The sequence below is a fragment of the Solanum lycopersicum genome, chromosome 12 (genome assembly GCF_036512215.1).
Source record: "Solanum lycopersicum chromosome 12, SLM_r2.1".
Classification (NCBI taxonomy): domain Eukaryota; kingdom Viridiplantae; phylum Streptophyta; class Magnoliopsida; order Solanales; family Solanaceae; genus Solanum; species Solanum lycopersicum.
This window is the reverse complement of record NC_090811.1, coordinates 5447674-5463171: the sequence shown is the minus strand read 5'-3', so window position 1 is coordinate 5463171 and position 15498 is coordinate 5447674. Positions and strand designations below refer to the sequence as shown.

At 32.9% G+C, this 15498-nt stretch overlaps 2 protein-coding genes across 7 annotated transcripts; one reads left to right on the top strand and one right to left on the bottom strand.

Moving 5' to 3' along the window:
* The first annotated feature begins 4903 nt into the window (after positions 1 to 4903).
* Positions 4904 to 8093, top strand: LOC101256455 (ras-related protein Rab11B). The gene is made up of 2 exons (XM_004251832.5): positions 4904 to 5357; positions 7388 to 8093. The coding sequence occupies exons 1-2, from the start codon at positions 5134 to 5136 to the stop codon at positions 7815 to 7817; spliced, it is 654 nt and encodes a 217-aa protein (XP_004251880.1). The 5' UTR covers positions 4904 to 5133; the 3' UTR covers positions 7818 to 8093.
* An 815-nt stretch (positions 8094 to 8908) lies between these two features.
* On the bottom strand, positions 8909 to 14818 carry LOC101255962 (probable E3 ubiquitin-protein ligase ZFP1). 6 transcript variants are annotated; one of them, XM_026028473.2, is made up of 9 exons: positions 14645 to 14818; positions 14306 to 14388; positions 13977 to 14071; positions 13712 to 13838; positions 11974 to 12847; positions 11215 to 11606; positions 10987 to 11085; positions 10642 to 10809; positions 8909 to 9317 (listed from the first exon to the last, which is right to left on the bottom strand). In XM_026028473.2, the coding sequence occupies exons 5-9, from the start codon at positions 12800 to 12802 to the stop codon at positions 9171 to 9173; spliced, it is 1635 nt and encodes a 544-aa protein (XP_025884258.1). In that variant the 5' UTR covers positions 12803 to 12847; positions 13712 to 13838; positions 13977 to 14071; positions 14306 to 14388; positions 14645 to 14818; the 3' UTR covers positions 8909 to 9170. The 6 variants fall into 6 exon arrangements, with proteins under 6 accessions (XP_025884258.1, XP_010313910.1, XP_010313911.1 ...); XM_010315608.4 differs by having other exon boundaries at positions 13717 to 13838; XM_010315609.4 differs by lacking the exon at positions 13977 to 14071.
* Positions 14819 to 15498: the final 680 nt, after the last annotated feature.

Below are 15498 nucleotides of genomic sequence, written 5' to 3'. Positions count from 1 at the left end.
TTACTGGCAGTGATTGTTTAGTCCATGGTTCATTTGAGATCAATGCATGACTGAAGAAATGAAATATATCGATGTCTTCGTCTGTGTCCTTCCTTCGTCGAGGTCCCTTGGATTCTGAGTTTTAGAACTATTTGGTGCGAGTGATCAGCCAAGGGAGTTAGTTGGCATAAAGATTTCCTATTTCTTTTTGAAAATACCAAAATGAACTTGAATGACCTTCATAGTGATTGTATGATTTTAAAATGCACTTTTACCCTTTTTACCCTTCTTTAGCTATAATTACTTGATAGCGTCAGTTGTTTGCATTTAACGGAGGTTTGAATCTGAATGTTTGCATTTAATGGAGATACGAGTCTGAGTTTTGTTTGCATTTAACGAATATTTAAATTTGCATTTAACGAAGGTTTGAATCTGAATGTTTGCATTTAATGGAGATACGAGTCTGAGTTTTGTTTGCATTTAACGAATATTTAAATTTGAATTATTTAGATCTTAGGTCATTAAGTGTTTTTATACATATGAAGATTTAAGCACTCATGGGATCTTATGTTTGTGTAATAATTTTCACTGCTAACTTTGTCCACAACCATGAGCCATCACCATCGATCGTCTCAGACATCACAATCACCATCATAACAATCAAAGATCAGTATCATCTTTGAAAACTACCTTTATCAATGCTAGTAGCTACTACACCAATCACCTACTATCATTTTTTATAATTATATTTTCTGTCAACCAATATCACAATTGATTTTGCCCCCATATTTAGTTGTCGATAACTTTTATTATCGATCACCTCCATCACTATCACCAACTACTTTTAACATCATCCATCAACCATCACAAACTACACAATGGTCAACAAACATCGTCAAATATGAACATTAATCATCTCTATCATTATAACTATCATCAATTAATATCACCGCTAATTGTCACAATAGTGCTTATTTGTACAGCATCAACCATCTCCACCTTCATAACTATCAATGTATCTACTAGATAGACATTATCAGATAGCACCTCTTGATGAGAGATATGAACAAGAAGTTTAGAGAAAACTAGTATTTTCTTAATTACATGAAGCCAATTGAATCTATGGGTATTAATCTAGGGGAGCGAATGAGATTAGACACCCCCATAGTCCTTGCTATAAATAATAAATACTAAGTGTTGTGCGTATCGACTCTATGAAGTCAAAGGCTACAACTTGACTGCTCGAGTTGGCTATTGAAGAAGCTCTTTGTCTTTAGGCACCAGGATTAGGTAAAAAGACAGATTTTTCTTCAATTGACACAAATTGAGAGTCCGTAACCTAAAGGGTGAAAAATGTTGACAAAAAATTTAAAACGGTATATGAATAATTTTTTTAACTAAAAAGGTAAAATCGCTGACAGAGCAGACAGTGATTTTGCTTTTTTCGACCGACAAAATCGCTACTTCGTCAGCGTGCAATAGCGATTTGCAAAATTTGTTAAAAAATTTAAACAAATCGTTGTCCAAAAACAATTTTCTTTTTTTAATTTTTTTTAATAAATCGCTAAGTGATTTAACGTGAATGTTTTTTTCTTATATTTGCTATTTTAAAAAAAATGAAATCGCTGCCAAAGCAGCGATTTCGGTACAAATTTTCTTTTTTTAAATTTTTTTTAGATTTAATGTTCGTACATAACCATAATAAATAAATAAAAAATTGTATCAAAATCGCTGCTATGGCAGCGATTTCATTTTAATTTTTTTTTAAAAAAAATTCATTAAATTTATATATCATTTTAAAATTTTTGTCAATATTTTTCATCCTTTAGGCTCCGAACTCCACACAGATTGAAGTGTTTCTCTTTGCATATTCTTGATAAACTAGTGTTTGTTCACTAGTGGACATAATCTATTCGATTATATCTTTAAATGATTCCTTTTTTTAATCAAATAATGATCTAATTACTTTTTTACGTAAATTGTATATTTAATATGTTTAATAATAAATGTATACATAGTACATGTTAATTATTCAAATTCAAATATCTTAATCTTAAAAAAAAAATAAAAAAAATTAGGTTCACATGGCTAATACAAAGTTGGGGTGGGAAAAAAGATTATTAAGGATGTGATTGAATTTTCCAAAGCAAAAACGAGGGGGCCTTTGCATCCACATGTTCACCAACCACCGATGTTGCACCTTAATTAATGTATACCCGCCGACCTTAAGTCAAACCCCAAACAAGCCCTTAAATTCTCTTTCAATGTCATTTTTATTTGTTTGGATCGAGAAATTATTACGATATCAAATTTTATAAAATATTTTTTACTCTCAAATTATTTAATATTATATTTTAAAGGTATCTATGTGTTCACGTGAAACATTACTATTTATAATTATGCAATAATTTTTATGCATGTGAGCACATATATACATTTAAATATACTACCATTAAATAGTTTAGGGGTAAAAAGTCTCTTGATTTCGTAAGAACAGTTTCGATTTAAGTCCGGATATATTTCAAACTTTTTTTCCTTATTTGTTTATATATAGTGCAATTATATGTTTGAGTGTTCTTTTATTTTTATTAAAAAGTAAATATAAGAAAATAATATTCTTTTAAAAAATGAAATTTTAATGATCGAGAAATATACGAATATAAAAAAATATGAAAAATGAAAAAGAAAATATGTTTTCTTAATTAAACTTAATGTCATGTTGACCAAATAAGCACGCCAAACTATATAATTACACCCTAATTTCCAATTTTCAAAATATAAAATGTGTTTCTTTAATTGTGTCAAAAGTCTTTTTTTCATTTATCATTACTTCAACCGACACATGCATAAATTATCACTCTTCAATGCTCAATAGTAAAGGATTTCAATAGATCATAGGGCTTAAAATAGTGGGTTATTCATTAAGATCTATAAATGTATCTCATGTAGCTTAAAATGATAATCAAGGATTAATTACAAGAATTAATTACAGAAATCTACCTTTTAATTTACTTATTATCATTATCCTTATAAGTTTTACAAATTTCTAAAATCCTCATTTTCATGCATCATATTTGTGTATCTCGCACATCACCTTAGTATATCATTTATAAAATATACTTCGCACATCAAATTAGTGTATTTCGCGCATCAGATTAGTGCATCTCGCGCATCAAATTAGTGTATCTGATGCATCAAATTAATATATCTGGTGCATCAGATTAGTGTATCATGTATAAAATGTACCTCGACATCAGATTAATGTATCTCGCGCATCAGAGTAGTGTATCTCACATATCAAATTAATGTATCTTGCGCATTAGATTAATATATCAGCGCTTATATTATTGTATCCGTTTTGAGGGATTTTTGTAATTATAAACTTTTAAGGGATATATTGTAATTTTGCCTTAAAAGTATGTGATTTTTGTAATTTGTCCATTAATCATCTACATAATTTAATTATAATACATAAATTATTATTCACAATTTTATATAAATATATTATGTATAATAGATGAATCATTCAAATTCATCCTTGATAGTTTCAGGATTTTGGTCATGTATCTTTACATGAACTTAGTTATTGTACCATTTATTATCTATTTATGCATTGCATGTTCATTTACATGTACATGATAGATTAAATAAATACATATATTCATATTGAATATAGTAAGATATTCTCCTTTTTTTTTTCTTTTTACATTATTTATGTAGTTTAATTAGTTATAATAAGTTGCTTATTTTTTTTCCTATTACCACTAACTCATATTTAGTATATTCATTTACATGCAATTAGCTTCTTAACAGTTTGACATTGTGAATAAAACTCACTCTTTTACAATTATTTCAATTATATATACTATTAACGATCTGAAAAATATTTTAATTTTGGTCAAATTTGTCGTTTCGATATTAAAGTTTCATGAGACCTATTATCTCCCTAGATTATTTGATATCGTATTTTTAATATATATATTTGCTCATGTGAATATAAAAAATAATGTAAAATTATAAATAGTAATGTGTCCACGTGAACACGTATATACCTTTAAAAAAATATACTATTAAAATATTCACAGGGTAAAAGAATATACTATTAAATAGTTAAAAAAAATAATAGATTTTCATTAAAATTTAATATCATAATAATAAATTCGATTAAAGTTAATATTTTTCGAATCTTTATCTCTTTATTTTTTTTAAAAATAAAGTTATGATGCTAAAAGTGTAATTCTTGATTTTCTTGCTGCATGTGCTCAAAACTTATTTTGCTATTTGTTTATGTGTCTATGTGACTTTAATGCACTTCTCCAAATTACATATAATCATTTTTGAGATTATACCTTCTTACTTATTATATATATCAAAAATAAATAAATAAAATCCCCATTTATTTCTAAAAAAAAAAAAACATTTTCAGTGTCAAAGACTCATATGTGACTATGATCTCCCATTTTCACTGCTGTAAAAACTTTCTTGAACTCCACACGACTTTACTACCAAATAACATTAACGGAATTAAAATTTTCACTAAAATTTAAAATTTGAAGAAATTAAAAGGTCGCTTCGCCCTCGAATAATATAATAGTTAAATTTCACAAATATTAAATAAAAAAATATACACAAATTTTATTATTGTCTTCTAAATTAATAGGTGGCTCCATTCTAAAACAACATAACAGTTAAATTTCACAAATAGAAGATAACAAAGTATATGTAGATTTTATTATTGCCTTCAAAATTAATAGGTGACTTCGTCCTGGAACAATATAACAGTTAAATTTTACAAATAGAAGATCAAAAGGCGTACACAAGTTTTATCATTATCTCCAAAATTAGTAGATGACTCCGTCATAAAATAACATAACAGTTAAATTTCACGAATAGAAGATAAAAAGTATATGCAAATTTTGTCACTGCCTCCAAAATTAGTAAGTAACTCAGCGGTAAAATAACATAACAGTTAAATTTCACAAATTAAAATAAAAAAATATACGTAGATTTTATCCTTCGACAAATGAGTCATTTATTGCCACCTACTTCTTTTAGTAGTACCAGAAGCAACAATTTTATTTGTTTTCCTTCTTAGAACTCTCAGCTATCTCCTTAAGTAAACCAAAATAGTTGATTTTGTTGAATTAATCGCAGATGGCAGGTGGGTATAGAGCTGAGGATGATTACGATTATCTGTTCAAGTTGGTGTTAATTGGAGATTCTGGTGTAGGAAAATCCAATCTCCTTTCTCGATTCTCAAGAAACGAGTTCAATCTTGAATCAAAGTCTACTATTGGTGTTGAATTTGCTACCCGTAGCATTAAGGTAGATGATAAGATCGTTAAGGCTCAGATTTGGGATACTGCTGGACAAGAAAGGTGTTTTTTTTTCTCTTTGCTTGTATATTTTCAGCTAATTGGATTGAATCTTGTTTGATCTGGCAATTTCATACTCTTGAAACTTGTGTGTAAGTTGCTAATTTAACTTTCTGAAGTGGGGTTTGTTTCAATTTTAGCTAGAATCTGATAATTAATAAGTTAATAATCTTGCCCCCCAAAAAAAAGTTTTGATTTTTTCGAGTTTCTTTTGGCAAGATTTGAAAAGGATTGGTAGTTTCGTAGCTAAGGGGTGAAGTTCCCTAATTCAGTTACAGATATGTAAAAGCTAGAAGGTGTTGTGTTAGTATGTTATGCTGCCATCTAGATGTTTTGTCTGTGTGGTACTTTGTTTTTGTGAGTTGAGGGTATATCGGAAATAGATTCTCTACCTCAAAGTAGTGGTAAGGTGTGTGTACATTTTATCCGTTCATACCCGTGGGTGGTGGTTGTGGTATTTTGTTTGTGTGTTTATATATCTATCTCTAACGTGTCTCTCTACCCTCACAAAGGTAGGGTTAAGGTTTGCTAACATCATACACTCCCCGGACTCCATACGTGGGATTAGATTTGGTATGTTTTTGTTTTTCTATATATAAGGAGGATGTGAAGGAAATGATTGTTCTGTCTTGCTTGGTATTTTTAGAGATGCTTTCGGTTGTTCACTAGCAATTACAACACTTAGCAGTGATGGATTTTTCCTATGGGTCAATGCCTCCCATTACTGTCTTTTAGGCAACGAGCAAGTGTAGTTATGGATCAAGTTGTAACTGGTAGACCTCAATTTACTTCTAACTTCTTCTAAAAGGTGATCCCTTCTTGTTTTCTTCAAAATTTGTAAATTAGAGGTGAAAACAAATGACATCTGCACAATAAACATCCATAGTTGTGATGGTTCATTGCTCCGGCCAAGAATACGATTGATCTGGCATGGACTACATGTGCCCCTGCTCCCTAGTAGTTAACTGGATAAATTGAGTTGCCGGGCGTTCCTAGTCATTCATAAATCTTTGAGGTTTAAGGCTTCAAATATGGATATCATATAATTAAAGAAAAGGAAAGAAATAGTACCAGAGCGGATAACTAAGGAGTGGAGCAAATGTGGTCCCTAGGGCTTCGGCTAGTGGTAAGAGGGCAGTGCATTGTGTGTGGGTTAGGGGTAGGTCAAAGGTTCAAAGCCTACTGCCGTCAAAAGTGTAGTGCACTGTATTCAATTGGAAAAGGGTAGAGAGGTGGGTCCATTATCCACCGAATTTCAAACGGTGCGCCACTAGCCTCGTGGATTCCTTTTTTAGAATAAAAAGGAACAAAATTTGGCATGTTGGTATTGTTATATTTATATCAAGCTAGCTAGAAAAGTTGGACTTCTACATGTATGATAGTACTAGTATATTAATTATCTCCTAGCTAACATAATCTCATTCAAGTACTAATTAGCCTTTTTAGAAACTTTCTTTTCAGGTGAGACTAGAGTCTAGAGGGCTTTTTTAGAGAATAGGTACTACTTTCCATTACTTATCAAAAAGAAAAAGGAAAATGTCGTGCACTTAATTAATCACGATATTTGACTGTTATCTACTTCATCAGCTTAGGTGCACTTAATTAATCACGATTTTAAGTGGTGGTTCTGTTTCAAATTTTGGACTAGACGCTAGAGTATAGATGCGTATACATGGATGAAAGATGAGCTTCACTCATGTACTCGAAGTAGTTGACTGACTGCCATCCTAAGAGGGGGGGGGGGGGTTATCCTTGTATTTCTTCTATTGTGGTTCTCGTAGGTTAGTCTTATATTTCTTGCTTCCCTTCTTTGCCCTTTTTTTGCTTAACCTGCGACTTTATTCTGCCAGCTAACCTGATTCCTGATAAGTTCATTTTCGGGTTTGATTTTTGATTTCTAGTATGGAACTTATGTTTGAGCTCTGTTAGATCTTTGGTTTGAAATCTTTTTGGTTCTACTTTGTCATGGTAAGATTGGCACCTTATTGAAGTGGAGACTAATTAAAACTTCAATTTCCCATGTCGGACAACAGGTATCGTGCAATTACAAGTGCATACTACAGAGGGGCTGTCGGTGCATTAGTTGTCTACGATATCACTCGACATGTCACATTTGAAAATGTTGAGAGATGGTTAAAAGAACTTCGAGACCATACCGACCAAAATATAGTCATAATGCTCGTTGGGAACAAGGCCGACTTACGTCACTTGCGTGCTGTTTCAACAGAGGATGCCAAGGCCTTTGCTGAAAGAGAGAGTACCTTCTATATGGAGACTTCAGCACTTGAATCCTTGAACGTTGAGAATGCGTTTACAGAAGTACTGACAGAGATATACAGGGTGGTCTGTCGGAAAGCACTCGAAGTTGGGGATGATCCTACTGCGTTGCCGAAGGGGCAAACTATAAATGTTGGCAAGGATGATGTTTCAGCTGTGAAAAAAGTTGGTTGCTGCTCTGTGTAAGCTAAAAAAATCAAGAAATCGGTGAAGTTAAACTTTCAAATGGCTTCTCCTATAGTTGCATTGAGTATTCTCAGTTTTGAATATCTTAGGAATTATTCCACCTCTGTATTGTTTCATTAACTTACCTTTAGTTTGTACTTTGTACCCTATTTTGCTAGTCTTTTGACTCTTTGTAAAAGAGTTTTACTATTATTTATATACTTTTACATTATATTATTATTTTGTATGTTTATGGCATCTTATGAGTTTAAATAGAGAAACATGATTTGTATATAATCGTCGCAACTTGTTTAGAACTGAAGCTTAGTTGTTACTATTATGTTTGACATGTAGACTTGCAAGTGGTTTTGGTTTTTTTCTGAAGAATAATGTTTCTTAGGATCTTTCCTTTCAAGTTTGTTTTTTAAAAAGAAATGACACCTCTTTAATTTCAATTTTTTTCACATGTTTTCAAGAGTTCTTTTTAGTTTTTAAAGATATCATATAGAAATATACTTTTTAACGTGGCCTTATTTATGTGTATCTATTTGTTTAACTTTATATAAATTTAAGTTTCTACTTATGTACACTCAAAGTTGAAAGGCATAAATTTGAGTTAAAACAAAGTTAAAGGACATATATATCATCACTTTACTTTGTAACTCGTAAAATAAATTTGCTTAATTTGGTGTAAACACCTAAATATTTTCCCAAGTAGTAATAGTATACCAACAGTACTATAAAAAGATACAGTAAATAATGCCCTTTTGCTTTATATCAATCTTATATCTATGTCATCCAATTTTGATATGCTAAAAATAGACACTTAAACACTATCATAAAATTGAATAAGTAAACATTTCCATCCTATATGACAAATCTTACGTGATATGCCATTTAGGATGTGTGCATCTCACACAGTTCATGTAAGACACATAATACTTTAAGTCCTTATGCACAATCAAAGTTAAAGAACACACGTACTAACTCATGTCAAGTTAAAGAACACGGTAAATGTACGGTCAAGCTTCAGAAAATATCACCAACTAGTTATAACATCTGCAGGACAAAGATGGCACATTAATCCAGAAAGAATACAGTACAATCAGGCGTGGTCGAACAAGATAATTTCAGATGTCTATACAAAATTCACAATACATGCACATGGTTCCAACAAAATTAAGAGGTCTGTACATATTCAGGTGACAAAAATTAAGGTCACCAAGTTATATGCTAACATCTAGCCAAAGTATATACAAAATATATATATATAATTATACAGGTCTCCTCTTGTTAGAGAACAAATATTTAACAAGAGAACAAAATGTCCCACTCTTATAATTATTCATCCACCAACCAACCAACTCCCTGTTTTCACAAATCTTTTCTTTCTATTGACAATCCGGTGGATTTGCAGATAGGGCAAGTGTTCTTCACAACCAACCACTTCTTTACGCATTCTGCATGATATTCGTGCCCGCAATCAAGAGTTCCTATAGTTTCTTGCTTGTTGTAGTCAGTCTGAAATTGAAGGCAAAATATACATTGCAAGCCATCAGAGATGCAAGGATAACTAAAAGAAAGAAAACAAGGAAAAGTAGCTCCATAGGAAAGCACAGCAAGGCATTAATGGCGCATAATTGGAAAATAATCATGCATTACAAATCCAGACAATATAAATTACGATAGACAGCATTCTATGTGAACATAAAAATAAGAAGATGGACAGAAACATCTTAGTAGCCGAGGCAATACTTTGCCTGGTGGAAATCCAGAAATAATTGACGGCATCCTACTGTGATGATTGTTAAGCTTATAAAGATTGAGGAAGGAGTACAAAGCATCCTCCTCAGTTTATTTCGAAACAATGCAATAGTAAACTGTTAGTCAATAATTCAGCTGACAGACTAAACTATGCTATTGCTTAAATAGATACAACCACCCAAGAGAATGCATGGTTCTTATACTTAGATGTCAACCTATTCTTTCTCCATAACATTTTATACCGTCACTTCTAGAGTTACAACAAATATAGGAAAAGAAAAAGAAATCAATTCCAAATGCAAAAGTTCTCCAAGTGGATTGATTTGTAAAATTATTATATTCTTTATTAGGAGGAAGAATAAAAGAATAATGAGGGGACAATTGTGCCAACTTCATATTTCTGCTTAATACATTGTCTCCCAAACTTGACTAATTATATGAAGCATCAAAAGCAATTTATTTAACCACAGAAAAAGAGAGATAAAAAACAATTTTTGAGAAAGGAAAGTGTGAATAGGAGAGATTGACGATTATCAAAGAGTTAAAACAAGAAAATCTTCATCAAAGATACTGAAAACAAGAGTAACTAGTAGATACAAAAACATTTCCTCGGAAGTTCATTTGGAATGAAGTTTAACACTCCCTCGTTTCAATCTACTTATCTGGTTTTGGCTTGACACGGAGTTTAAGAAAAAAGAAAACTTTTGAATCTTGTTGTCTTAAACTAAAGATATATAAAATGTACCAAAATGCCCTTTAATCTTGTGGTCTAAAATATGTCATGTGGAAAGTTAGAATTAAAGAATTATCAGAAAAGGGAGCAGGCATTCTTTTTTAAACGGACTTAAAAGAAAAGGCAAACAAACTGAAACAGGGGGAGTAACAAACTAAAACCTACTAATGTGATTGTTTAAGCAAGAGCTTACACCCATCTGATTTGTCTTTGTTAGAGTACTTAATCAGCACCTAAAATGAAATGGACGGGAGAAAAGGAGACTGAAGTAGAGCCATCCCCAGAGTGATCCCTGCAAAAGTCACAGGCAAATCTAATCCAACTTAAAGTATAATTTAGTGTTAATACCTGGCATATGACACAGAAATCAGCTTCGTGATCCAAACATGCAGCAGTTTCCAGGGTGCAAGGAATAACGGGGGGCGAAAATGATCTTGTTTTCAAGCGGTTAACGATTATTTCATCTGACAATCCAGTTGTTACATTGCCAATCTGCTCCCCCAGTGCAAGAAGCTCCTGAAATAGAATTTGAAAGTTGCAGAAATTTTATTATAGATGTTATGCAAACAAATTGCAGAGCAGACAATAACTCCGAAATAATACATAACATACAAACAAAATAGACTTCACAAGTACTGATTAACCATCAGACAAATCTGAGACAGCAATATAATCAAGAAACCTATTGCTCACCTCGTAGGACATGTGATCTACGTCTAAACGCATATCTCTGTGCTGATCAATGGGATTGTTAACTTCATGGTAGCCCGAAACATCCAGCATTGCCACTCCCTTCATATAGCAACCATGAAGAGATAAACCCATTAGAATTCAATTCTATTACATCAAACAAATGCATCAATTAGACAATAATAATGACAAAGGAAGTAACGAGATATGGTCAAACAGAGAAAAGTTTACGTCTTCTGGCAGAACTCTCATGTTAGGAAGGTTCTGATGTCTAGTATTTCTTTCAAGCACGATAGCCCTTCGATGAGGTCGATACAACCCAAAGCCAGTTGGAAGGGAGGGCATATATCTGGGTCCTGCCTCTACAACGCCTTGCATTAGGTTCGTGGTGATATTGGACGAATTATTTGGTAGGTGTCTGTGTGAGGATGATGCTGTCATTTGCGGAGGGAAGGAGATAGGCTGGCCTCTCATTCCTTGAATATTAGGTGGCAGATGATGAAGTCCTGGGAGCCCTTGAGGAATGGGTGGATGCGGAAAACTAGTCAAACCTCCATTGCTGGATGTCATATGATAACCTCGCAAACCCATGTTTCCAGCATCTACGCAACCCCCAATGCCACCTAGTGTAATAAAGAAAAGCAAGCAGCTGCAATCAGTTCCTGAAGTTGAATGACATCACTTGAAGTTTTGAAGAAGGGTGGGGGGGGGGGGGGTACACTGGAGATATAGAACTAAGGAGGGCACATATGCAAGTCATTTGTCGATACAAGAAAAATTAAGAAAATGGTAGAGGGCAAACGACAAATAAAACATGTTTTCAGTGGATTTTCCATTTAAAATAAGCGGGCAAAAGGAGCTGAAAGATCATTATTCAGCTTGTAAGAAAACGACAAAAGACTTTCAACGTTAAACATGGAAAAGATTTGCAACAGTAAGCCTAGAGAAAATAGATCCCTAAATTTCAATTGAAAAATGAACATAAATTACCAGGTACATAGGGTAAAGGAGCAGCCTGATTCCAGGCCCAAGTTTGAGTCTCACTACCATTGCTGTTGAACTGCTGATCCAGCCAAGGGTTGCCAGGCAACTGATGGGTCTGACTTATATAGTTTCCTTGAAATAAATGATTGTGGTTATGTCGTACAATATTTTCTGGACCACTAGCACCAGATCTGTTACTCATACTTCTCAGTGCTCCATCTTCAATGTATGATGATGAATTGCCTCCATAATCTGATGGTGTAAATGATGCAGCATCCATTGGAACATCAGATTCATGTGCCCTTGCAATCATTGGAGCAACAGAAGAACTGGAACCTGCCAAAGCATGATGATATTGAAGATTTGCAGGAATTCCTTCAGCATTCTTTCTCTTATATGAGCCTCTGACATCGTCCATATAATGATTGTTCCTTCCGTAATCTGAATTCATTCCAAAGATGTTGTGAGAACTTGTATGAAGCCGATCAAGTGGCCCGTGATTTACTGGAATAGGGAAATCTCCAGAAGCGGATGGAACAGCCATGTAAGGATTGTAATGATTTGAAGCAGAAATAGCTAGGTCAGGATTGCTGGCAGGATGCTGATGTTGAATCCCATTGAACTGTGTCAAGCCATACGTTAAGGGACCCTCTTGATGATCTGATACATGGTGCAAATATATATTACCAGCATTTACGGGAGCTGGTACTACTGCATGGACAGTAGGCTGTGGTAAAGCCGCTATGCTCCCGTAAAACATGCAAGGTGCTGAATGAAAAAACTCTTGACCTTGCTGATCTGCTTCCATATCAATTATGCGATTACTGTGTGACATGCTCCTTTAGCCTATCTTCGTGGTTACAATGTTGTGGGGTGATTCCTGCTTGGAGGAGAACAAGCTATAATACATACTGCAGCCTAGTAACATCATTGACTAAGAAATTGCATAAACTTGATAGATGGCTAGCTGATAATCACTTTGTATGCAAATGGACATCTATCAATGCATGCTTATGTCAATATCTTTCTCCATGTTCATCCCAATAAGTGAAGTTCAATATTGACCTAGAACTTAAGTAGTTCTCATTCAAGAACTTTAGGAATTACATCTTTGATTCAGAAAAATTGAGCTTGGGTAACACATATCATCACCTCAATAAAAACACTAATGAAAAATAAAACCACAAAACTCATAAATGTTTTTCTTATAGTAGTTACATGTGGTAAATATAATGAACCAGATAAATATGATGTGGGGAGACTTAGCCAGCTCTTCTTTCTGCATTCAGAATCACCTTAACCGATCATTGGCGAAGTCACTAGTCATGAAGGGTATCTCTCAAGATGCCAAACCATCTAAACTTCATGTATCCCACAAATCAAGTAGGATATCAGTTCTGTCAGAGAGCTTTAACACCATATCACTGAAGATAGAGAGATTCACATTCTTGTGGTAGATATTCAGGCAGGGAAGTGAGATTGACAAACCCGGATGCAAATTTTCAAGTTGGGAACACACCAAATAAAATCTTGATTTTAGTTGTGTGTTTTTTTAAAACAACACCAACCCTCATTAAGACTTCGAGATTAACTTATGTCATGTTTGGTTACCCGAGGAGGCAAGACAAATTACACAGTTTTCATTCAAATGTTTGATGCTCATGAAAAAACACTACCTAGAAATTACACGACAACAACAACAACGATTAATAAACAAACTGGAGAGGGTAGAGAGTACTCAAACCTTACCCAACCTAAGAGATAGAAAGGTTCTTCCTGATAGATCCTCGTCTCAATGGAAACAGTCCAATGCAGTCCAACGAAAGAAGTAACGGAAGTACAAGAAACAACATATCGAAACAGAACAAAAACTACAACAAAACAAAACAATAATTGAGATACAAGAAATCAACAAACAGTAAAGAAGTGGAAGAACAAGAAACTACAGGAGCAATACTACAACTACTAATATGTACGGACAACAAGACAGCGCACTGCTACCTACCAACCTTCTGTCATAATCCATGTCCTCCACACTCTCCTATCATGTCCTCGGTAAGCTGAAACTGCGTCATGTCCTATCTAATCACCTCTCTCAAGCCAACTTAGTAACAGGATGCATACACACATATAAATCAAAACATTCCAATTGAGTTGATTATTTCCCAAACACCAGAAAAGGAAAACCAAACTAGACAGGCATACACCCAAGCAAGACACATAAAAGAACATAATCTTCCAGTATCGTTAAGGTCAACGTAACATAAATAACTGATACACAATCTTATGCAATTCATGGATGAGAAAAAGAAAACATACAGCAGAACCGAAGCCTCACCTTTTTATCATCCAAATATCAACTTCTTCCTTGATTGTTGCCTTTAAACATAAAAGGCACAAAAATGCTCAGTTTAAAAACACCTACACAAGTCACAAAACCAAAAAAAAAAAAAAATCTTTTAGGCGAAAAAAAAAAACCCAGATACCAGAATGGCGATCAATAATCATCAAACTAAAAATCAACAAGAAACCCCACAAATTATTGCTTCCTGCCATAGCCTATGCATGCTTAAAACAAGATTAACAAGAAATAGCTACACATTACCAAATTCACAAAATTAAACATTATATTTGAAACTTTGATAAATTGGGTCCGATTATACAATGAAAAACTAACCAATTAAAGGTTGATCAGACGATCGATGGATCAAAGAAGCAAAAAGGGCAAAGCGATAATTGAAGAGAGGTTTCAATGGAAAAGTGGAAATTTTACGGTTAACTGCTAATTGGCTGTTTGATTCTCCTATTAATTGGCCACGTTATTTTTCTTGTAATTTCTGCTGTCATCCCTAACAAGATAAGGCAGTTCAGGGTATTTAAGTAATTGCACCTCTATATAAAATTCATTATTTTTTTCGTTTTTTCATTTGATATTTAATATTTTTATCTAAATGGATTAAATTTGAATTTGCGTTAAAAATTCACCACATGGGTGGCTTGATGACATTTGCCTCTTAAGTCCTTTACATTTTTATAATTTCACATTTATAATATTAAAGATTTTTTTAAAACATAAATATCCTTCTAATATATATCCAAAATTTTAGAGACATATTTATATTATACTAAGGTCTTATTATCCCTGAAATTATTTTATAAGTAATTTTATATCCTTTTTCATCTTACGTGATACTATCACCCATATAATTTGAAAAAATTGTTAGCACGTGTCAGGTTCAAAAAATAGTGTCACGTAGATCAAAAGGAAATAGAAAATTATTTATAAAATAAGTTCGGGAGAGTAATAAAACCTTAATATAGTATAAGTATCTTTGAGATTACGGACATATGTTGGGAATACTTATGTATTTACCCTAAAAAGAATAAAAGATCTATATTTTAGAAAAAAATTATTTACTTTTTAATAAAAATGTTTTAAAATTTTTAACTAAACAATTCAAATATTCTACAATGACAATAATGTTTTTACAATAATATCTAAGATACTACATTGAAAATACATAGTAAACA

What these genes read in the sequence shown, in the direction of transcription:
- LOC101255962 (XM_026028473.2), bottom strand. Translation starts at nt 12,802, where the DNA reads ATGTCACACAGTAATCGCATAATTGATATGGAAGCAGATCAGCAAGGT. An exon ending in TAGATCACATGTCCTACGAG is followed by an intron (nt 10,810 to 10,986) that starts GTGAGCAATAGG and finishes ATTCTATTTCAG; the next exon opens with GAGCTTCTTGCACTGGGGGA. An exon ending in ATTTCTGTGTCATATGCCAG is followed by an intron (nt 9,318 to 10,641) that starts GTATTAACACTA and finishes CTTCAATTTCAG; the next exon opens with ACTGACTACAACAAGCAAGA.
- LOC101256455 (XM_004251832.5), top strand. Translation starts at nt 5,134, where the DNA reads ATGGCAGGTGGGTATAGAGCTGAGGATGATTACGATTATCTGTTCAAG. An exon ending in GATACTGCTGGACAAGAAAG is followed by an intron (nt 5,358 to 7,387) that starts GTGTTTTTTTTT and finishes GTCGGACAACAG; the next exon opens with GTATCGTGCAATTACAAGTG.